The sequence below is a fragment of the Symphodus melops genome, assembly GCF_947650265.1.
Source record: "Symphodus melops genome assembly, chromosome: 3".
NCBI lineage: Eukaryota > Metazoa > Chordata > Actinopteri > Labriformes > Labridae > Symphodus > Symphodus melops.
This window is the reverse complement of record NC_136693.1, coordinates 8,198,352-8,221,288: the sequence shown is the minus strand read 5'-3', so window position 1 is coordinate 8,221,288 and position 22,937 is coordinate 8,198,352. Positions and strand designations below refer to the sequence as shown.

At 40.6% G+C, this 22,937-nt stretch overlaps 1 protein-coding gene across 2 annotated transcripts; it reads right to left on the bottom strand.

Annotated features, from left to right (window-relative positions):
- Nucleotides 1–352: 352 nt before the first annotated feature.
- Nucleotides 353–22,654, bottom strand: pla2r1 (phospholipase A2 receptor 1). 2 transcript variants are annotated; one of them, XM_079339033.1, is made up of 30 exons: nt 22,271–22,654; nt 19,057–19,437; nt 18,782–18,955; nt 17,496–17,660; nt 17,110–17,223; nt 16,685–16,834; nt 16,189–16,383; nt 15,938–16,101; nt 15,128–15,238; nt 12,532–12,644; nt 12,253–12,422; nt 11,916–12,124; nt 11,554–11,699; nt 10,584–10,668; nt 10,360–10,495; nt 10,245–10,280; nt 9,838–9,998; nt 8,872–8,936; nt 8,105–8,199; nt 7,880–8,016; nt 6,876–6,993; nt 6,581–6,720; nt 6,170–6,299; nt 5,781–6,016; nt 4,833–5,007; nt 4,597–4,725; nt 3,802–3,924; nt 3,540–3,716; nt 2,735–2,770; nt 353–2,496 (listed from the first exon to the last, which is right to left on the bottom strand). In XM_079339033.1, the coding sequence occupies exons 1-30, from the start codon at nt 22,413–22,415 to the stop codon at nt 2,279–2,281; spliced, it is 4,434 nt and encodes a 1,477-aa protein (XP_079195159.1). In that variant the 5' UTR covers nt 22,416–22,654; the 3' UTR covers nt 353–2,278. The 2 variants fall into 2 exon arrangements, with proteins under 2 accessions (XP_079195159.1, XP_079195160.1); XM_079339034.1 differs by lacking the exon at nt 22,271–22,654 and having other exon boundaries at nt 17,507–17,660; nt 19,057–19,186.
- Nucleotides 22,655–22,937: the final 283 nt, after the last annotated feature.

Here is a 22,937-nt window from a genome sequence, read left to right as displayed (position 1 = left end):
TCCGTACATTTTGTGTTGCTTTTTAAAAAATATTCTTTAAATTTAACATTTACGTTGGCTACATGGCTTGACCTGGCGTTACCTGTGAATTACCAAGCATATTTGTACATGAGTTATTTTTTATGCTAAAATTATAAGGCACAATTTGAGATTGAGGAGAGCCTTTTAAATATTCAATAAATTAAATACTAGCATACCTCCGTATGAACAACAACTTTTATGTCAAACTTTAATTTTGAAGGCCTGGACTATTTTCTTTCCGATTCTGACGCCTGTTGTGATGCTTGTGTTGCTCTTTACAGTTGAGCCCTCTCATCAAATGCCCGGAAATTAGCTCGCCCACTTTATCACACCCACACGGTTGTTTCCAACTGAATTGCAGGCGTGTGGTGTTTTTCTAAAGTAACTCCAATTGAAGTCCCAAATTCAACAAACAGCAGTTCATCCCTGACTTACAGAGCGGCTGTTTTATTTTTATTTTTAAACGTAGCAGCATTATGAATCATTAATTATTGTACACCCTGATGTCAGAGAATCTGTCAATAATAGCGCTTCACTTTGCTCTCTCTTACTTCCATTTTGGGTTACAACCAAACACTGACAACCTCACGAAGGCCATCTATCGACTTGTCGAATGTTTTTTTTTTATTTTAATCAATAAAAGCTGAGGTTATTATTTTTAAACCAAGGCCCTCAAACATTGCCCTCAGCATCGACTATTATCAGGCAATATCTGTGTCCATGCCTTTATATAGACCTACAGGCCAGTTGAAGCTGAAGTGTGAAAACATACAGCACCAAGGAGGTCTTGACAAAAAAACATAAATTAACTCATTTAAAAAATATATGTATAGAAAACAATGGATTATTGATTTATCATCTCTATGTAGTCATCTGTGTGATAGCCCTGCCTCATGGTTGCTTTTCATGTTGCTGTTCTGGTTCACATGAATTGTTAATGAAAGCCATTTTGCTAGATGTTCTACAAAATAAGGAAAATAATTTTTAAAAATGCAAACAAAGTCCTGACTTATGGTAAAACACGAAAGTACAAACCAGCCTGAAGTATTTCATATGTATCAGTATTTAATGGAACTCTTAGGCTAAGGACCAAAACTGCAAACAGTTGAGTCTGGAGAGCTTTAGAGGGTAAAGGAAGTGCATAGTTAGAAATCAATGCATCATGAAGTCTTTGAACTCAGTTATTATATGTATAAGGATATTCAAAGAGGAAATTATGACCACACAAAGTGGAAGTATTCTGCCGGCTCGATCAGATAAAAAAAGAGCTTTTTAACATCCTGAAAAATACTGCTTCTCAGTTTTTGTTTATAGCAATTCTAGAAAGTTCGATAATGAACCGAAAATCAACAAAAACACTGTGTGACATAAGGGGGACTTCATGGAATTTCCCTCTTTTCTTTGGCTCCTCTCTCATACAAAAACTGTGTTGAAATTGCAATTCTAAGGCTTCACTTTGATTCATTTAAAACACAAGCACGGAAAACTGTGCAATAAAAATATCTAACAATACGCTTTCTATCAGCAGACAAAACAATCCTCAGTTGTAGCCTTAGACATATTCCATTAGTTATAAACATACAGAACAAAAACTCCATTTACAGCAGGTATACTTAAAAAAAAAAAATAACAATACAAAAGTAATACTGACAAGACTGCTGCACCACATGTGCAGCTCCAACAGCTCCTGAATAGTGAATTAAATGTACAAAGTTACATTTCTATTTTATAAAAAATCTGCTTATTTTAATTAACAAAGTTAATTTTGACCATGAATATGAGATGAATGTTTTCCTTCACCCATTGAAAACTTATTGAATAAAACTTTATCAAAATATTGTCCTTGGTGAGTGGTTACCAATTATTATTAGCCTATAAATCGTCATACCGTAGAATAATGACATTGACTGTCTCGTACCTCTTCTTAAACTTTTAAAGCACTGCATTGACCCCCTCTTCAACCCCTTCATAGATGGGAACTTGGTTCATTGAGAGATAAATTGGGCTCTTCAGTTTCGAACAAAATGAAAACACCTTTTTTTAACATTTATCTTGTTAAAAACATTTGAAAGACTTAAGAGAGAAATCCTTTGAAAGCAGTCTCATACTGAGGACAGAATCGTTTGCTTTCATCATCTCACCACTGTCCTGAGGAGTCAGAGTCACAGTGCTTTACAGTGCCGCGTGGCATTCGTACCTGACGGTGAAACGGTGAGAACCCTACAAAAAACAATGAATATGCTGATACTCTTGAGTGTTACTCTCCTGAGTGAGCCTCCAGATCTGTGATCAGCACATTTCCATCCGAGTCTGTCGCCTGCGAGCTGGTCTGTCTGTAATAAGCGTTGCCGAGAGTCGGGAGCCCCTGAAATCGAGAAGCGTTCCTCTTGTACATGAACCACATCGCTCCTGCCAGCAGAGCAAAGATCAACACGGCCACCAATACCGCAGCTGGGATTATTCCATGATGAAGACCTGAAAAATACCCAGCCAGTCATATATACTTGTATCTTTCATCACATTATATCCTATGTTTCTGTGAACTATGAATCCCTTTAATCACACACTGTTAACTGAGCTTATACCGTATATACCGTATATACTGAGTAAATGTGAAACTAGATGCTAAAGCATATTGCACCTTTACAGCAGGATAAATACATCTAACTGAAGAGTGAGTCATTCAAATGAATAGTACTGTGTGAATACTCACTATTTATGGGTTCCACTTCCACCTCAGTAACTTCTTCTGCAATACAACACAGTGAAGTTCAACAAGACTTGTCATGTATCATCTGAGCTATTCAGACCACATGCTGAGAGAGTAGGTGAAAATGTCGTCCATTATTACTTCAAGAGATTTAGCATTTTGTGTTCCAACAATGTTCAGCCAAGAAAAAAAGAATGGAAACCAGCCGTTTAGTCCACACACACACACACACACACACACACACACACACACACACACACACACACACACACACACACACACACACACACACACACACACACACACACACACACCCTACAGCAGATGTGACTTCACTATGGTGAGCAGAGACTCTATTTTTAGGTCATGGGAAAGTTTCTGAACCTCACAGCAGTAAGGAACACACATTTTGCACATGGAAGCACTTACATCCTTAATGAATTGCACATTTTATTTGCATACAGTGTTGTTATTGTTGATATACCAAATGGTCGAAACTGGGATTTTTTAACCTGTAGTATCAGATAGCATCCACCTTGTGGCAGCAGACTAACCATAAACAACACTAATTCTTCACCACCTTTAAAGTTGTTATGGACAACTTCTTAACACACATTTCCTGATTTGAATACATGGCAGTTGCATCAAGCAAGTTCTTTAACACTTAGAAGATGTTATATACCAAACACAGATCTACAAGAATTTACTTTGCATAAAAATAGAGCAGGTCAACAATATTCCTTACATGTTGCATGAGTTCAATACAGAGGACCTGATATAAATCCAGACTTTCCCCAGACCATCTTACCTGAGACAGTTTTGCAGACAAAGCCGAGCCGCTCGTTGCATTGCGACAGGTGCCACAAACCATCAACCACTCTGGTGGTGACGCAGGTGTCTGCAGTCAGCAGCTTGGAGTCTGGGGCCTTGCTAGGCCAGTTGGTATAGTCCATAGGTGAACCGTCCACCCAGGACAGAGAGTCAGCTAAAAATAGATGTCAACATGTAATGAAATCAGACCGCAGGGGATAATGACCCTCTAATGAGCACATTAAGAGACAGATCCTTACTGTCAATGTTGAAGTATATTCCCAACCACACTGACTGTTGAAGGTATCCTGACGACCAGAGCTGCTCCAGAACAAAACGGTTCTCCGTCTCACTTTCGATGGTCAGGACATCTGAGGTGTTGACTAGAAAGGGAGAGTCGCACATTAGTAACACAACTACTGTTTGATTAGATTGGAAAATATATGCATATGGATCGTATGCATCCTCGCTCTGCCTCGTCCTCCTTGTAATGTTTCAAAAAGGTTATTACTCAAGTTTAAAAACAAAGATTAAGGCACATTACAACCTAATCACTACAATTTGTAAAAATATAAATTGAATAAAAAATGGATAGATTAAAAAAATGAAATAGCTTAAGAGTTGCTGGTACTTTTATATGTAGCTGTTCTCCCTATCTCTAAGTTAAACTCAGCAGACACAGCATGTAAATATAGAATCAAGTATAACACACTGTAATGTAAATAAAAAAAACACAAGCTGTTCAGAATATATAAAGCAGGATGTTGCAGGTGAGTCAGTATGAACTCGTGCTGTTCAAAGCAGCTCCTCTATTTGGCCTGTAGGGGGAGCATTTATTCTCTCTAGCTGCAGATAGAAGTTAGGCAGAAGCTGCATCTTTTTATTTTGGAAGTTATTAATAATTATAAATCTAAAATGGATAATGTAGTATTATCATGCATGTAATTGTGTTGTTTCTATCTTAGAGAGATAAATGCTGCTATCACAGGTGGTGGGCGGGGTCACCAGAACTTTGAGAAGGCAGGGGTTATTAGAAAGTTGTTGTTCATCTCTACCTCTGCAGTGCTCTCTCGCCTCTTCAAATGTGAGTTTCAGCAACACCGGCTCAAAGTTGTAACAGCCATGTCCAAATTTCACCCACGTGGAGGGACACACAAGCTCGTATGAAACAAATGGTTTACTGCCTGTGAGAGAGAGCAGGAGAAAGTAAACAATCATACTCTGTAAAACAGCTGAAGAGATTACAGGCTAAGCACTCTAATATTTGATTTTTCACTGAAGTAGCACTGACTTGGCGGGGGGATATGACACAGGGCTCCTGGCAGCGGAGTTTCACAGTCCGCTCTCTGCCAGCCTCCACTCACATCCATGAACACACACTCTCCCATCACAACGTCGTCATCGGCTGCGTCCCAGTGCGTGTACACTGTGTCACTGCCATCTGTCCACTGATAGTTGATGCCACTCTGGAAAGAAGCCCGAATACCAAAGTATTAGTCAAGATGTTAAACACAAAACACTCATAACGCTCAAGCTACTGCCGCCTTGGATGTTAATCTTTGAATGCATGCACAGCAGTGTAAAAAGCATGAATTCAAGCTGAAACTTAAATACTTACTTGCTCATCAGATAGATTTAAGGTTAAAGATTTAGAGAGACTTCGACCTATCTTCATTTATTTTTTGTCTTGCCATTTAAACTGACCTCTGACTGCATTGTTGTTGTGGTTTTACAATTGTCACTTTTATGCCAACAGTACTTAATTTAATAAAATTCTTGTACTTGTAAATAAGTCTGGGCTGGCGCTCGAGTACTGTATGTCTGCAATGTGTCTGCATTTTAAATGTGTCCTGTACAACACAGAAAAGGTAACTACGCTTTCTATCAGAAATCTCAGTTTTGTTAGTTAGCTTAGCATGAAGCCTGATTGTGCTTGGCTCACTACAAAGAGAAGCGACTATCAGTGCTAACCCCCCCCCCCCCCCCTTGCACCCTTTTTTTTTTTTTTACCTTTTTGTCACTACTACTTGCATCAAAGAATTAGTGCTACATTGTTTTGTTGTCAAACTCTGATTTTGCAATCCTTTAGAAATAAACATGATTTTTTAATACATTTGTGGGCTGAATTCTTAACCTTGAAGGGTAGAGCCAACTCATTCTAAAAAGTTAATAAACACACATTTCCACCTCCAACAGGCACAGCAGCTATACAGTTCACATTGCATGAGAGGATACATACGTCTTGACTATAGAGTCCGATCCAGTGGGGGAGTGCCAATCTATTGACAAGGACAGTAAGGAAAGCCTGGTGGTATGCGTCTGTAATGCTCACTAGGTCAGAATCATTCTCTATGCACATATGCATGGCGTCGTACCAGCTCATGTTGCCAGACACAACTTTGTAGCTGCGGCTCCTGTACTCAATTTTGTCAGGGAGAGGCAACTGATATGAGTGGGTGGGAGGTTTGGATGCATCTGTGATGAGAAAATAAAAAAGATAAAAAGAGAAGAGAGCGGGGTTGCTTAAAGCTGTTAATGTAAGCATAATATATTGGTGATTGACTAGCTGTCACAACAAAAAAAGAGAACAACATTCACAGGGGTAACAAAGTGATAAAGAAATCTTACCTTGAGGTTTCTGACAAACAAATCCATACCCACTCTCGCTGCACCTTTCATCGTACCACTTCCCTGTCAGGTGGAAGTTGTGATTGTTGGACAGAACTATACACAATGGCTCACTGAGCCAGTCATTCTCCTGGAGGGTCAGTGAAGGAGATTATCAATACATGCACGCACACGCACGCACACACACACACACACACACACACACACACACACACACACACACAAGCCCATTCACCAAGACAAAGCTGCGAGCATTTTTTTTTTTACACATCTTTAAACTGATGCTGCATTAAACCAGACTCAGTGTAGTTAAAAAAAGTTTTCTTTTTTTTAAATCAAAAGAAAGAAAAGTAATTCATAAATGGAAAAGTAATTTGGCAAGGTCAGCCTTAAGCATTCACAGAAACCTACAGCGATGTAGCTCTTTGGTTCAATCGGTGACCAGTTGGTGTAGCTCAGTAGTTTCCCATTGGTCCATTTCATTGTGTACTCATCCCCCAGACCAATCCACACACCCACAGAGCTTCCCTGCAGCAACATGGTGATGTAGGCTGCAGAAACAATGGCATGACAACAGGTGTAAAACTGTACATATTAGAGCAGTATTTCTTACTGAGGTGGTAACTGACAGTATCTGAGGAGAGTACAGTGAAACCATGATCTTGAGGGTGTTTGGATATTCCACCGTTTCACTTTGTCTCTTTACCTTGTTCGATCTCGTCTTCTATAGCAACAAGTGTGCCTTGGAATGATGAGCAGATGGACAGGGCATCTTTCCAACTCTTTCCCTCCTTTGGGTTATCAACAAGGTGTAGCAGGAGACACTGCCAAAACACAATCACACACATTAAGAATCCAACACAAATCTTTACAACCCTGTCACCACAGAGGTCAAGTTATTTTTGCTTTTGTTTTATTTTGGTCAACACAAGAGCATGAGATGAGCCCTGTTACTATTACTCTTTTAGTTACCATCACACAAAGGACTGCTTCTCTCTTCATAGATCCTGAGGCACAGTTGGAGAGGAACTTAAATGCATGCTTTCAAACTAGTTTTCACAGGATTTTGCTTTTGACCTTATTCTGGCTCAGTTACTTTGTTTCATGTCACTCCTCTTGTTTTCTATCAACTCTTTATTTTCTATCAACACTGTAAAAATGCATAAAACGGAAAAAAAAGAAAGCTGTTTAAACCATCATGAAACAATCATAATCCCTCTACAGACTACATTTATTCCAAGTCATTCTTTTCGAGTGACTTGAACACGATATCTAAATGTCATTTTATGAACAAAGTTGGAGACCCAGATGCAGATAGGTTGATTCAAGAAAAGGTCCGCTGGTTTTGCTCTTTTTTTGTGGTTGACTCAGCGTGAGTGTCATCAGCAGGGGTTCATCCTGATGTTGTAAACATGACTCAACTGACACTGACTCGACATGATTCAAAGACAATGAATGAAAACACAAACTTCCTGCTCCAACCCCAGAGGCAGCTGGGAATGAAGAGAGTGACTGTGTTTTGGAAACTGATCTTTGTACTGTAGGAGATCAGGGTTAAATGAGTCACTTTCTGCTGTTTGCAACATTTCTTGAACAGTCATTTTAAAATGCCTCTCTCCGTCTGAAACAATCCTTGCATCAGAGTTTTTGATACTTTGCTTTAATATGGAGTGTGTTGTTGTGTATCCATGTCCAAGTGTGTGTCCAAACCTTGTGTCCAAAGTAGAGCCACTTCTCTGGACATCCTCCGATGTAGTGCGGCTCCCTGGGACTCTCCACCACAGACACAGTCTTTCTCTTGCACACATAGCCGTGGAGATCGCTGCACCTACTGGTCGACCACTTCCCTGTAACATACCAGGAGACCCTCAACTCAATCCAGCATGTTCAACCATACATGCATCAGTGTGTGTTTCTGTACGTGCACTGACTTACCTGTTGAAGAGGACATAGTGACACACATCCCGTTTTTCCTCGGGTCACTTCCATCTGCCCAGTTCTGAAAGTCAACGTTGGTCTGGTCGCTCCACCTGCACACAAACCATCACACCCAACAACAGTTCATGATGTCATTGCTCTGATCAGTCTACTACATTCAAACTCATCATTAGCTTCCTCTCTCTTCAGCTTCAACTAACATGAAATCAAAAACAAACAAGTGAGCTACACTGCCTAAACTTTATTTTTTTACAGTAGCAATTATTCATCTCCTCAGATATGATGAAATAGAAGAAGAGGCACACTGCCATAAAACACTGTTAATGTACAGTATATGAAAGAAGCAGGCAGGTGCGTCCACAGGTCAGGACAGGACAGCAGGAATTACAGCCTGCCTAAGGCTAAAGTCCATTAGGGGGGAGGCTGTTCTTGGCTGGCAGGCTACAAATCAGAGGTTCATTCAGAAACTATAGAACTCAACCAGCCCCCTGTTTGACCTGACAGTGCCTCAAATCCATTAATAGATCCATCCATTGTTGATAGATAGATAAATAGAAAGATGTATTTTATTGATCCAAAACTGTGAAATGATGATTCATATGTAAGCTAGCTGCTTTTTAGACAAGCACCTACTTACTTCAAGATTTTCTTCCTGAAGTTATCAAACAAAAAGTCAACTGCTTTTACAGAAACAGTCAAAAGCTTTTCTGACTGACACTAACAGGTACACACACACACACACACACACACACACACACACACACCTGACATCCTCTCCAGGCTGCGGGATGGACAGGCCGATCCACCAATCAGTCGGGCCCAGAGAGAGCTGAGGAGTAAAATGAACAAAGATTAAAAAGAACTTTGCTTTCTCCTGTTTTATAAATCCAGTCCACACTGGGCTTTTCAGGGCCCCTCTAACTGTGAGTGACTATTCAGGCCAGCTCTTTGGCACGTGATTTTCTCTTTCATTGCCTTGTTTTGTTCCCTTTATCCCCTCATAAGCCTCAACTACACAAGAGGGTATCTTTGGTGTCACCCCAAAAAGCTGCTGCCCAAAACAGCCCCATTCTTACTGTGTGTGTGTAGGGGCACTCAAGCACAAGAGTGTCCATGTATGAGGTGTGTTTTAGCTTGTCAATGTGCGTGTGTGCGCATGAGTGTGTTCAAACACTTGAGTTTCTATAAGGAACACGTTTATGGGCAGAGTTCACACTTGCTCATGCGGCACTTTTAAGAATGGGCTCGGGACCTTTTAAAGGAGAAGGGACGGGTTAAGCCATTACTTCGGCTCTCCTACTGTGGTGTGAAAATGTGCGCCTGCCGTCTGCCAAACAAACAGAAAGTGTTTATGTGAGCTGCTCCTTACTTTTATGATAATGCATTAGATGGCAGGAGAACTTGCACCATGATAAAGTACATTTTGCCTTTGTTTAAATCAAGGTATGAGAACTTGATAGCTAAGTTAAATGAATTGATTTTTATCATTTTAAGACAATACTCTAACAAATTCTAATACTTCCAAATCATGCCTCAGAGTCTAATTGGAAACATCACTAGCATTTATGGTTTTAAGATGAGAGCACTGCAAACATCTTCATATGCGAGTTGTCAATATAAAACAAGTCACAAAAAAATAAATGCCATAAATTCCAAAAATTACATGTTTGGCTAAATGTTGACACTGAACTTCTGTAAATCTTTCTACACAGGCAGGTGGGAAAACAGACCCGCTTCAATCGCTCCTTGATAAAGTGCAGCTCCTCTCTGGAGTGTATGGACAGCAGGTACGCTCCCATCATCTGACAGGCCAGAGAAACTGCCTCCCAGTCGAAGGGCTGCTTCGCCAGCAGGTACTCAGCTCCGCGGTAAAACACCCAGGGCTCGCTCTCTGGGAGGGGGAGACCAGGAAAGAGCATAATGAAGCCCTTCAGACAATTTAGAATCCTTTGATTTTTTAATAAACCTATGGTTATATCCTTCTCCCATCATATAACACTGTTTACAGGCTCTTAGCTAACATACAGTAGAAAGATTTAACAACAAAAATGATGAAGAACGTTTGGATTACACAGATGGCATCATTATCTACCACAACAGAGTTTATAAGCAAGAAGGTAAACAAAATGCTACTCACGCTCAGTGTACCAATAGGGTTTGATCAGCTCATAACCTGTAACATAAGTCCGAGTTGTATTACTAATGAAGTGCTGATGTTTCCTTGTGTTCAGTGGTAGTGTTGGAGTGTTTACCTCTGGCCACTTCGCAGATCCACTCGTGTTTGGCATCACAGGGCTGCGGCATGAGCGCGTTGGTGAGGTCACTGTACAGAGCGCAGTCCCTCCTGTCGTCCTCATCATTCTTATCCTCTATGAACGATGTCATCACCTCAATAAAAACAGGCCAATAAGACTAGATAATAATAACAGAAACATTCTAATTGTATCAAGGTATGTGAACATCTCTATGTACTTACAGGGGTACCATCGGACCATTCCCAGACTCCAGGGTCTTCAGGGTTTCTCTTATTCAAACCCACCCAGAACCAGCGAGCCTCAGTTCTAAAATAAAAAAACAAGAAACAAGACGTAAAACACAAAGACAAGTTCATCTAAGCCTTTCAAATGTTTTAAATGTGTACACAAATAACTGCAAAAATATAGCTCCAGTGAGAGAACTTCCAGTATGAGTTGAATTTGGCGCCCCCTGTGGACAAATCTGTACAAAGCTTCTGATTAGTCCTGCACATGCCTACCTAGTGTTTTCTGATTGAAAATGTCATCCTGATTTTTTGTAACAATCAGATGTGTAATTGGTTGTGGATATCTTATCGGACACCTACCCTAATGGCAGCAGTTACAAGCATAGGAGATGATGGGTCTTATGCAATAGTGCCAGCACCTTGACCGTTTAAAAGGTCATAGGCATCACTTTGCATTTCAGTGTTTAAAAACTCCTTACAGTGACCTAAAAATATGTGCGATTGAAAAAATATTTTAGTTTGCATATAAGTAAGTATCAAGTATCAGCTGGTTCACATCAGATGCAGACATTCCCTTTAAATGTTCTAGAAAGAAGAACATTTCTAGCAGCCTGTTACAGTAGAGCCCAAACAGTTGATTTTAACACCCATGACAAAGCAAAAAGCTAATCATAATTGAGGAGTTTGGGATGACCTCTGGGGCGGCCGATCAGATTTTATGGTTGGTACTCTACTGTACCTAGGTAAATGCCTTTTGGAGGTTTTTTTTCCCTGCAAAAGTAATCATGTAGACATATTATAAAACAATCCCAAACTACATTTTCTATTTAAAAGCCAATAATTAAAACCTGCACGAGCTTCTCTAAGCACAGACAATGCACAAAGCAAAAGACATTAATAATTAGCACATTTATCAGTTCCCATAACATTCCTGCACTAACGAGGCCAAGAGGGCAGTACCAACCCTTCGAACATGGTACTGAGGAGCTTCTTAACAAACACCTGCTCCTCATAGTGGTAGAAACTGGCCAGCCGTGCCCCGAGGGCCTGACAGAAGAAGTCTGCCTCCACCCATGAGCGCTTCATCAGGACTTTCTCATCGTGGAACACCTAGAGGGGCCACACTTAGAGTCAGCTGAGAGTTATATGTTAAATTTACACACACTTGTTTTTATATTTTAGTCATTTCAACTACTCAATTTCAAGCATCCAAAATTAAAGTTTAGCCTTTGAAACTGTGGACATAACAGTAGCTTTGTCACTTTGTGGCTGGAAAAAAAACCAAACAAACAGAAGAGAGAGGACAGAAGATAAAGATGATCTTACCTTGAAACAGTCGTACAGCCCAGCGTGTGATTCCCACCCTGGAGGACAGGGGGCGAAGGCGTCGATGTGCTGCTCTGGTAGCATGACACTGTGGTAACTATTCATGTTCTGCTTGCAAATGGAGAAGGCCTTATGGGACTTGCAGTTCTTTACCTCCCATTTACCCAAAGCAGAGCCACCTGACATTGCAACACAGCCTTCAGCACTGACTAAGACAAGAAACAAGAGAGAGGATGAAAGCGGTGAGGTGGAGATTCAGGAACAAATCCTAAACTTCACACAGTCACAGTTTAGTGATTTATTGTTGACAAACAGATATCTCATAACAACTAGGTACCTGGTTGGTGTTTGTTCCAGTTAGTGAAGGTGACATTTATATAAGTGTTGTTGTGAGGAATCCAACTGTACTCTCCCCTTTTGACTAAGTCCACCAGGCGAATCCAGTAGTACTTGCCGTTGTCTGCACCATTCGAAATCAGCAAACTGTTCACAAACGCCTGCTCAAACCTGCCGGCATGCCGAAGAACATGGGAGAGATAAGGAGAGAGACACTCTACTGTACACAGAATCTGAGAATAAAAAGTGAGCCTAAACAAATCACTTGCTCATAAACCACCTGTTCTCTATTGTAAGAAGAGGAGCCTGGCAGTAATATTCATTCATTGCGTCATCGAAGCTCTGTTCATGGCTCGTCACTGTGTAGCAGGAGTGGCCGTGTCGCTTCCAGCCCTGCAACATCAACAAGAAAAACAAACCCCCTCCTTTTATCTTCAAACTTCAATGACACAAACACATCAGTGAGCAAAACTCATTCACTTGGGACTTGAAAAATCAAACCACAGATAATGTAACCACTGCAATGATTAAACAAATAGTTCTGCAAAATACTGAACACTCATTAGAGAGATTAAGAAGAAGCAAAAACTAATGCATGCATGTTCCAATATTAGCATAAATATGAATATTTCTACGATTAAAAAAATGATCATGAACACAGATCTAAGACATCCTCGTTTATATGCCAGTGTTGCCGAGTCATTATTTATGTCACATCTTTGTAGGGCTTCTCTAATGAAACAAAAAAATCATTCTAAAGTAAATGGTGCCTTTTTTTTAATGAAACCTTGGTTTGTAGATGAACAATCCACGCTGAGAGTCTGTGAGACTGCACTGAGCCTGAGCCTGCTGTGAGCATTACACTTACATCAGCATGCTAACATAGACACGCTAATATGCTCACAGTGACGATACTTACAAAATGATTTTGGTTAAGCCTGCACATTAAAGTAACATATGTGATGTGTGATGACATATTTTGAAACTGTGATAACAATATGGAGTGTGATAATAAAAAATGAAAGACATATAAACTATAATTAGAGTGTTGTTGTGTTAGCAACGTGTCTCTTCTGCATCTGAAATAAAACCAAAAAGCTGTTTGTTTTTTTATCCAAACAAAGCTGCCACTAGTTAATCTGAAGGAAGCTAAAAGCTCACTTGAGCTTCATCTGACCAATCAAAATGTTGTCAAAATACGGCCAGTATACCCAGGCCTCTGTCCGACAGGTGAACATGCATGGCTTGTTTACGTGACACTTTTTTTTTTTCTCGTGCCCTTATATCAAAAAGCTTCTCACTTCATAGTCCCACAGTTGTGTTTGCTCAAAAGCTACAGAATCAGTGCAAAAGAGGATTATGAGAATGAATACGTTTGGCAAGTGTTTGTGCCTGAACAATATTACGAGACGAGAAAAGAAAGGAGATCACATCGCTTTGCAGAATTTGTGTCCTGGCTCACTTAAATATCTGCAGTGAATCTAAAAGGTCATTTAAAGGCTGTAGAAATATTTCATTCAAAACCAAAGAGGCTGCCTGCTGACTCTCATCATGATAAAAGAGGTTAAGAGATGAACTTCATCCGCTACAAATAATGAATATCTGAGTTAATTATAATGTCAGTCTATGTGATATTTGCTGAGATGTTTTCAAAGCTGTGAGCCAATGGACAAACATTTTAGGAGGCCAGCTGAGCGACATATAAAGTCATACCATTGTTTAAATAATGTGTTTTTTTAAGTTGTATATTTAAAGCAGTAACATAACTAAAGTATCATATTTGAAAGTTTAGTGAAACCTTTCAGTTTATAAAGGTGATTCTTTGTATAAGCAAACATGCAGTATAATGAAGTCTTTGTGAATGCAGATCTGCATGTTGGAATCCTTCATGGGTTTGTTTTGACAAGTGGCGTCAATTTGCCTCCCCCGACTTCCCCTATGTATCCTACTAACCCCCCACCATCCCTATACTAGGGTCTAGAGGCCTACACTAACACAAAACAAGACCCAAGATTTCTACAATAACAAGGGCATCTGGGGGGAAATCCATCTCTACCTACATAACCTGACTGTAAAACACAGACAATGAATCAAAAAAGGTGGAAAATATGGATCAGTTTTAGACAAACCTCAGCAGGAACGACCCAAGACAGGTTGAGCCATGTCCGCTGACATTATGTCTTCAGGGCCATTCTTTGGCCAACTGAGCCTGGGCATGAAATAGCCTGATGACTCAGGAGTCTGATATTCTTGCAAACAGAGTCAAGGAGCAGTGTGAATACCAGACAATACGTCAGCAGGCGATTGAATCAGCTCATTGTGCATCTGAACGGGTAACTCGCTCAGAACTGCAGCCGGCGTGTGTCTCTGCCTGGTGCATGTCTGGTCTGTATGGAGCTATTGTAACAGCGCACAGCACATAATCTGCCCGGCAACGTTACAAAGACGTCTCTTAAACCTCAGCGACATATAAACATTTTCTTTTTTTTTTGAGTGTTTAAAAGCAGCCAGAACAAAATCAGATTGTCTTGCATATTTTCAGCATGAAGGCTTTTAGGGAAAATAGGAGGCAGTTTTTTGGGGTGTTGCTTTTTGCAAATTTGAAACACATTTTTAGTTATCAGTAACACGTGGGAAAAAAACCCTGAATGCCACACCTCATGCTCGAAATTGCTTTGAAACAAGAATTGTTTAAATCCTGTAAGATAATAAACATTAAATGATGAGTTGCTGTTGTGTTTTTGAACCCCTTCTGTGTCAAAGGGCATAACAACAGCATTTCATGCGATGAAAAAACAGACCTCCTTGTCTCTCTCAGAGACACTTCAGCCATTGGCCTCATGTTGGCTTGGATGTTTGCACGTTTGTGTTCTTACCTCAGGACAACCCTCGTCCCAGGTTCCAGGATGGAGAGCTGGATTCTGGCTTTCTCTCCGACACACGGCGGGAAGCCGCTCGGCGCATAGGGCTAACAGCCAGGTACCTTCCTGTGACGGGAGTAAACATTGAACAAGAACAGCGTATCAGAAACTATACTAACATTTCAAAGGGCTTAGATGTGGACGAACTGATCATCACCACTAGAAAGGCAGGAAATGTAATGGCAACCAACATTGTGTAATGTTTCCACTAGAATAAGGTATATGGTGCTTTTTGTCTTTAAAATATCTATTTTGGTTCTAGAAACATGATTGTTACATTTTTTTCATGTGAAGGTCCCCTAGACTGACACGAATCCAACCATGACAGCGTTTGATAAGATTTTGTTGCAGCATCCCAAGTTTGATAGGATTGCTCCATATGGAGTTCTCTGAGGCCTTTCAATCCAAAAATGTATAGGTAACTTACTGATCTATTATCTTTACAACTTAAACCATTCAGGAACTGAAGCCCATCCTAGCTGTCATTGGACAAGAGGCGGGATACACCGTGGAAAGGTCATCAGTCAATCAAAAAGGTAGCACATCACCAATTCAACCAACAAGCATGTCTTTGGACTATTAGAGGAAACTTAATCCACATCAACATTTACCAAAGTAACAGCGGCAGGAAAAACTGCTTTTTACCAGGCAGAAACCTTAAGCACAACCAGGAATCTGCTGAACAGCAATCTGCAACAACTGCATTGGGCTTTCATGGTGGGATTAAGTGAGGATGCAGAGAGAAAAGGATGGATCGGGACAAACCTTTCTGTCAACTTTGGCACAGAGTGTCGAATCCGACAGGTTGTGAGGAGGTTGGTACTGGTGCCAGAGAGTGAGAGTAACTGGGGAGCCATCAGACCACTCCACAGTCCCTGACGATGCCTGTTTCCGAAGACCGATCCACATCTCTGCACTCTGCCCAGAATCTGGCAACAACACAACACAACACAACACAATACTCAAGGAGAGTCTGAACAAGGAGAATTTCCTCTCTATTTCTAATTGCTCCTTACAGTTAGCGAGGAGGCCTAGCAGCATTTCTAGCTCAGACAGGGATCGGATGCTGGTGAGGTTTGCCCCCTGAGAGCCACAGGCCTGGGCTGACTCCTCCCAGCTCCCTGCTTCTGTTTCTGTCAACAGTCGGTAGCAGAAACCATTATGAGGCCACCAGCCATCAGCACATTCTGTATGGATATACTGCCAGTTCCCTGTGAGAGGAGGAAGAATAAGTGGAGGAGAGGAGGAGAAATCAGTGCAGTACAGATGAGAATAACAGATTTCCAAACACAGATTCACAGCAGACAATGTTTTGGTCTAGCAACCGACGGTGCAATAGAGAGAAAGGTCAAAAGTTCATCCCCCATGTGCACTGCAGATGTTCAAACCAAGAGCTACAAAAAAACCTAAAAAAGCTTCACTGACTCGTAATGTCTCCCTGCCAGGACATGCAGAGGAGCAGTCTGCTTGCAGGTGTAATACATGTGAGTGTGTCACGGCTCATGCTCTCACCTAGTGGCTCAGCTCTGAGAGTGTCGTTGGGTGTCTTCTTACAGATGTAAGGTAGAGCAGACTCACAGGACAGACTCTGCCAGTGACCCTCGTAGGCCGAGTTGTAAACTCCGCACTGCTTGTTGTCCTTCAGCGGGCTCGCAGGCAGAGCTGAGGAGAACACAGTGACAGTCACACATTTATTTTTTACCCTAGTCTTTTCATGGCATTTGTTTTAAATATGAGTTTTTATGGTCCCACAAACAGATTTTCATTATATATTCATTGTAAATGTAGAATTTCATCAAAGTATTGTTTGGTTTACCATTTTTCCTTTGAATGTGCATTAATGAACAAATAACTGTAAATACTTTGAAGTATTTTTATCCCACAAAATAACTATTTATTCACTTTTCATATGTGATGTGGAAGAAAAAATTAAGTACCTGAGGTGAAATTAACCAACGAGAGAGGGGCTCCATCAGACCACTGCCACCCCTGTGCATCTTTCAGATGGTTTAGTCCGATCCATACCATCGCTCCAACACTTGAAAGTCGATCTACCACAACAGACAATAACAGAGGTGTTGTCAAATCACTTAATTGTTTCAGTTGAAAAAAGTTATTGGTATATATGAGTCAATCTCACTGAGTCACCGTGAGATCAATAATCAAGACAACTTTAGTGTCTCATTAAAAATTAAAAGATTCTCATACTGGTGTAGAACAGTTCTCGACGGTCTCTCTATGGATGTACAATGTGCAATATTTGTGTGACGTGTCATATTCAGCAGCATTTGGTCCCTGTGCGTGATTTCTACCTGATGCCTACCTCTGATGTACCTTTGCTCTGCCAGGCTGGTAATGCTGAGCAGATTTCCCCCCTGAGCCTGGCAGGTAGACAGAGCCTGGCTCCATGTGAGGATGGTGTACAGGTTAAACTGGTAACACGCCCGCAGCTCCTGGTTAGATTCCCAGAAACGCTCACAACTGAAATCTGTAAACCCAAAATAAAAAAAAAGCCACAAATTAAAGCACCAGTAGGAAACTAATAAATAAAGGGAAATGTGTCAGTATGCACATGTCTACAGGTGTGGTGAGGAGTTAAGGGATCGTTAAGTTGATGTAAGCGAAGAGTAACAAAGGCTAGTATGTAGAAGACAAAGAGACAAAAAAATGTGTCTGAAATATTTTCAAATTATTTCTTGTCAGATTATTTTTTTTTTTATCAGAAATTGATAGAATTTCACTATCGTCTACACTAATATCCTTCACTCCCTCATCCAACTGTTTCCTGTCTCTCTTCAGCTGTCCTACCTAATAAATGCAAAAACACCCCAAAAAGGAAAATATGTGGTTTGAGTTATAGACTAATTCAATCTAAACGTCAGATTTTACACCTACACTAAACGTGACACTTGGTTTGTCAGGATACCAGAATGTTACACTTCAATATCTGGCTTAACGATATAGTCTTTCACCATCACACCTAAGCACATCCCAGGTCAATTGAAGCTCAACGTGTTGCCACTTTTGTGTTTTTGGCAAACAAAAAAACACAACTCTTCTCATTTCCATGACTTATCTACAATCAAAGTCTCTCTTATATCACAATCAGTAGTTAGAGAACTGAGCACTGTGCATGCAGTGTGTTTGCTCGCTGAATGTAAAAATACAGTCGACATGTGCTGCTGCTGCCGTCACAGATATTGTTATGATGTTCCAGGAAACATTGCTGATAACAGGTATTCATTCTCTCTCTCGGTCGGCATTAATAAGCAGTGGTTGTACAGACATCATTGTATTACCTCCTCACCTCTCATTGTATTCACTTTCATCTAAATTGCCAGTGACTTCATCTTTATTGCTGTCTTAACTGACACTCACATTGGGATCATATTAACATGCAGGTAGGAAAAGTGTATGGGGGGGGAGAGATTATTTTCAAAATCTCCCTACATTTAGGAATCTAGTTTATGTTTTTGTACAACATACATGTAAAATATTCCAGTGTTGACAAGGTCAACATGTTTGTATATGCGGCATTCCCTTTAAAGACCAAGTAGAGCATTTGCTCAAGTTCCTTTCCAACTCTGGAGTGTCTCGTGTCCTCTTTACCTTGCACAGGACAGAAGCCCCATCTTTCTGCCTCATCGTAGCGAGTGGTCGTAGAGCACCACGGAAGATGGTCTTCACGCCCCTCGGTCGTGCACTCATGATACCACTTATTGTTGTATTTAAAGGGCAAAGCACAGGGCATGCCATGGGCATTTCCAAGCAAAGTGTGGATTTCTGTAAATAAACACAAAATGACAAATGAGTGACAAGATAACAGTTAAATGTCACTAAAGAAATGTAATATTTTATTTTCAATGAAATGCAGGATATTTTACCTTCATATGGGCGTGAGCACGGCCCCTCTTTGGGAGTGTCGTACCTTTTCCAGAAATGATACGAGTTTTTCTTTACCACCACCAAACGTCCGGTCACAGCCACCTTCCAATGAAGAGCCCCTTTCAGAGCGTTCCTAGTGCAGCGCCACCACAGCACGGGGATGCTGAGGTCACACTCGAACATGCCCAGAGGCTGCGTGGTGTCTGAAATGTTCAGGCCCAGGCACATGCTGGTGCCCAGATTGAAGAGACGATGTTGGGAGACCCACTTCCAAAGCATGCTACGCGTGGGCCGCTCACAGTCCTCTATCACCAGGTTCGAGCGGTCGGCTTTGATGCAGCGCTTCAGCGGCTCGCTCTCCAGGATGAACAGACCCTTTTCTAGAAAGAGATGGAAGGATACAGGATTAAACTTTGTGAAATTATTATTTATATTTGACATTTGCTTCTTATACTTTATTTGAATGAAGTACTTCATATTTTAGCCTTATTTCGCATGTTAACTGTTTTTTGCACCTACACACCAAGACAAATTCCTCGTATATTTAAACGTACTAAAAAACAAGTCTGATTCTGATATGAGCCAACATTACCTGGGCTTAAACAGCAGCACCAAAACACATGAGCAAATATAATGCAACATTATGAATGCAAACACAGAAACGCTCAGCCAACTATGTTTGTACTTTGCACAATTTTAGCCAGATGTTGCCACACCTCGACTTGAGCCCATAAGCCTACCATCTCTGCCTTGGAATTAAAGACAATGAATCCTTAACTAAAGCAACAGAAGGCAGTTATTTTTCCAGCTGGCCCAGATTTTCACTAACTTCTCAAGTCACAATTTTGAGGTCTTATGATCCCTCCATTATAGTGCATAATCTACCTTTAGACTAGCAGTTCCCTTCCATTAGAAAGCTCAGTCATTTCATCAGGTGAACCTGTGTGTCAGTGATGCTGCCCTTTTGTCTGTTTCATAGTTAAAGGAAATCGACTTTTACATTTCACTGATAGTCTACAGAAGTACACAGTGACATTGGGCTTCACGATGAAGCAGTTTGTTTCTGTTTAGTTTATTTATTCATTCTAGTGTGGACTCAGTTCATGTGTGCAGCAGTGGGGTCCGTGACAAATGTCCTTGAAGGGACAATAAGTTTATTGTATCATTTCATGCATCAAAGATAATCACTTCAATCTGTAATGACTTTATGTTTTTATGCATTTAATGTTTTTAAAGGCAAAACGGGATGAGGCTGTGTGTCCATTGATATAAAGTGTGATCTGATCACAAGCAGAGTGATCTGCCCAGGTTTGTACAGCTGTGCTTTGAGCGGTTCATTTTGTGATTTGGATCACCCAGACAACATCAAGAACATCAGGTGTAAACAAAGTCAAAGTGCAGCAGGGCCAGATTAGAAAATACTTCCAGGCCCATTGTAGATATCAGTTACTTTTTAATCCTCCTTGTAGCAGAGGAACTTCTCTGACAACATCACGTAACTCCCAAAGAGGAGCAGACGAGGAGGAACAGAGAGAGAGGGATGAGAAACTAAACGGATGAAGTGAGAAATACATTTGTGTTAAAATAGAAAAAGTGAAGATGGATGGATTTGTTTAGGTTCAGTGTTTTTCCAACGAATGGAGCAGCATCCAACATGCATAAAGGCCTGAAGAGAACCTCAGTTCACTGTAACTTTATCTTCTAACAAAACAAGGGATGCATACTCTGAATGTATGAAACAGATCAAAATAGTTGCAGGAATTCTCTTAATTGCATGTTGCAATAGAAAATCATAGAACTAAATTAAATGTTCTCATTAGAAGTAAAGACGCTGGAAAGATTGTTTTAAAAAGGAGATGCACATTGAGACTGGGATGAACTTGAAGATCTATGTAACCCAGACAGAGTATATGCAGCGGTGTATTTTCAGTCTCCGGACATCCTCCCTCTCTGTGTTTAGACAAGAGTGAACTATACCATAACCACACATATTATAGTGTTGCCAGCAATAATAAAAGTTTGACTGTGTAAATAAGGTTCATGTGAGGTGACTGTTAAAAAAAAGCCTGATAGGATCATTACAATGAGAAGCAAGTGAATGCTGGGATATTTGTGTTGACTTTGGCGACTCTGGCAGACAAAGAAGGACCTCTCCCCTCTTTACTGATTTGTTCTGTTCATGGGTAAGAACATTTTTGAAACCAAAACAAGTCTCATCTGCTTTTTTTTTATATGTCCGACGTATCACTCATATATATGGGTTTCTTTAGTTTGCTGTTAAGTAAGTCACATGACAACTTTCCGAACAGGAGTGGTTTCAGGCACTGAAATAATAAAAAGCAAAAAGTGAATCTTTATGTTGATGGTCACTTTTCTTTTCTAGCTCAATTACAGGCAGCTTTTTTTAAATTTCAGATCTGCTTCATAAATAACCAGCTAAAAACTAGTTACAGGAGATTTGAGCTCAAAGTGACAGTCAAAAGTAGGAATAATGTAACAATGACAACAACAGTAGCTGGAGTCAGTGACTGAGCATTTTTGTTTGAACTTCCCAATGAGTCAATTATAATAATTGTGGCAAACTAATAAACTTTTCAATTCATTGACTTAAATGAGTCACAATTATTTTACCAGCATTCTAGAAGAGATGCATCTGCACAAACTATAATCAGTGCATGCTGTCTTCCCTAACCAGATGTCTGTTCACTGATCAGTGATGCATGTTAAGTAGCAAACACACACTCTTCTCATTTAACTTTTATGAGAAGTTCATTCATAAAAGTGGGCAGAAAACCAGGATAGCATGTTTCAGGTCATCCCCTTAAATCTCAGAAGTAAACTCCAGAGTTGTCCTGCATAAGGGTAGAAGTTACTGTCAGTAAAGTGAGCCAAGCTACAGCTGTGCTGCTCAAACTTTGCTCCAGAGGCCACTAGGGGACTTTAATAAAGTTAAGGTGGGTCCTCGTGAAACAGGGGACTTGATTAAGATCATTCACCACCAATAAGCACACATCGCATCCTGTGGGCACAGTGACGAGAGCTCTGAAGGACAATTTCCCTACAGAAGACTGAATAGGACACACGTATGTAATTATGTGCCATGTTTAAAGACAATTAACACTACAGCAGATGGCTGGCTTCTTTTTTCCAGTTCATTCACATTATAACAAAGGAAGCACAGGTCTAGCTGCAGCTCCAGATAAAACAACTTACTGTAAAACTCCTCGAGCTGATTTTTCTCCAGGACCTCATCGTCCTTCTCAGTGACACACATGCAGCTTTTCGCCAACAACACTGTTGCACAAATAGTCGCCACAACAGCCACGGAGTCGATGGAACGAAACCACTGTATGAACATTTCGACGGCGGGATGCAATGTTGACGTTCAAATGTCCGCACATGCCGAGGCTCCTGGTTACATAAAGTGCTTTAAGAGCTCGCTGTTTGATCCCTTCATTAGGAAACTTCAGTCCGAATGAAGTTTTTCAGCGGGGAAGCAGCGACGTCACGTCTGACGGAGAAGCAGCTGCTGCTCTCCGGGCTGGAAGCCGCATTCCTGCCGCTGAAGACTGTTTTCACTGGGACTGAGCCACAAACCTTTATTTAGACTGAACAAAATGGCCCCAACAAACAAATAAACACAATAATAGATCATTTGACTCCATTATATAAAAATATTACTTTACTATCACTACACCCAATAGACTAGCCTACTTTACAAATTATTAATAATGTTTGCTGGAACAACTAAGGCAACAATTGCAGGCTACAAGTAGCCTTAAAGGCATTCATTCACGTATAACCAAGTATAAGCAGCAAATGCAGTCCAAAAGTTAACTATCAAAGTAGGCTAAATGGAAAAAATGGTAGGCTAAATGTC

Bases quoted from the DNA above. Each gene is read 5' to 3' on its own strand.
- pla2r1 (XM_079339033.1), bottom strand. From the start codon at position 22,415: ATGTTCATACAGTGGTTTCGTTCCATCGACTCCGTGGCTGTTGTGGCG. The intron at 10,281-10,359 runs GTAAACACTCCA...CTTATGTTACAG, and splicing joins GATCTGCGAAGTGGCCAGAG to GTTATGAGCTGATCAAACCC. The intron at 2,771-3,539 runs GTAAGATGGTCT...GTTGTATTGCAG, and splicing joins TGTCTGCAAAACTGTCTCAG to AAGAAGTTACTGAGGTGGAA.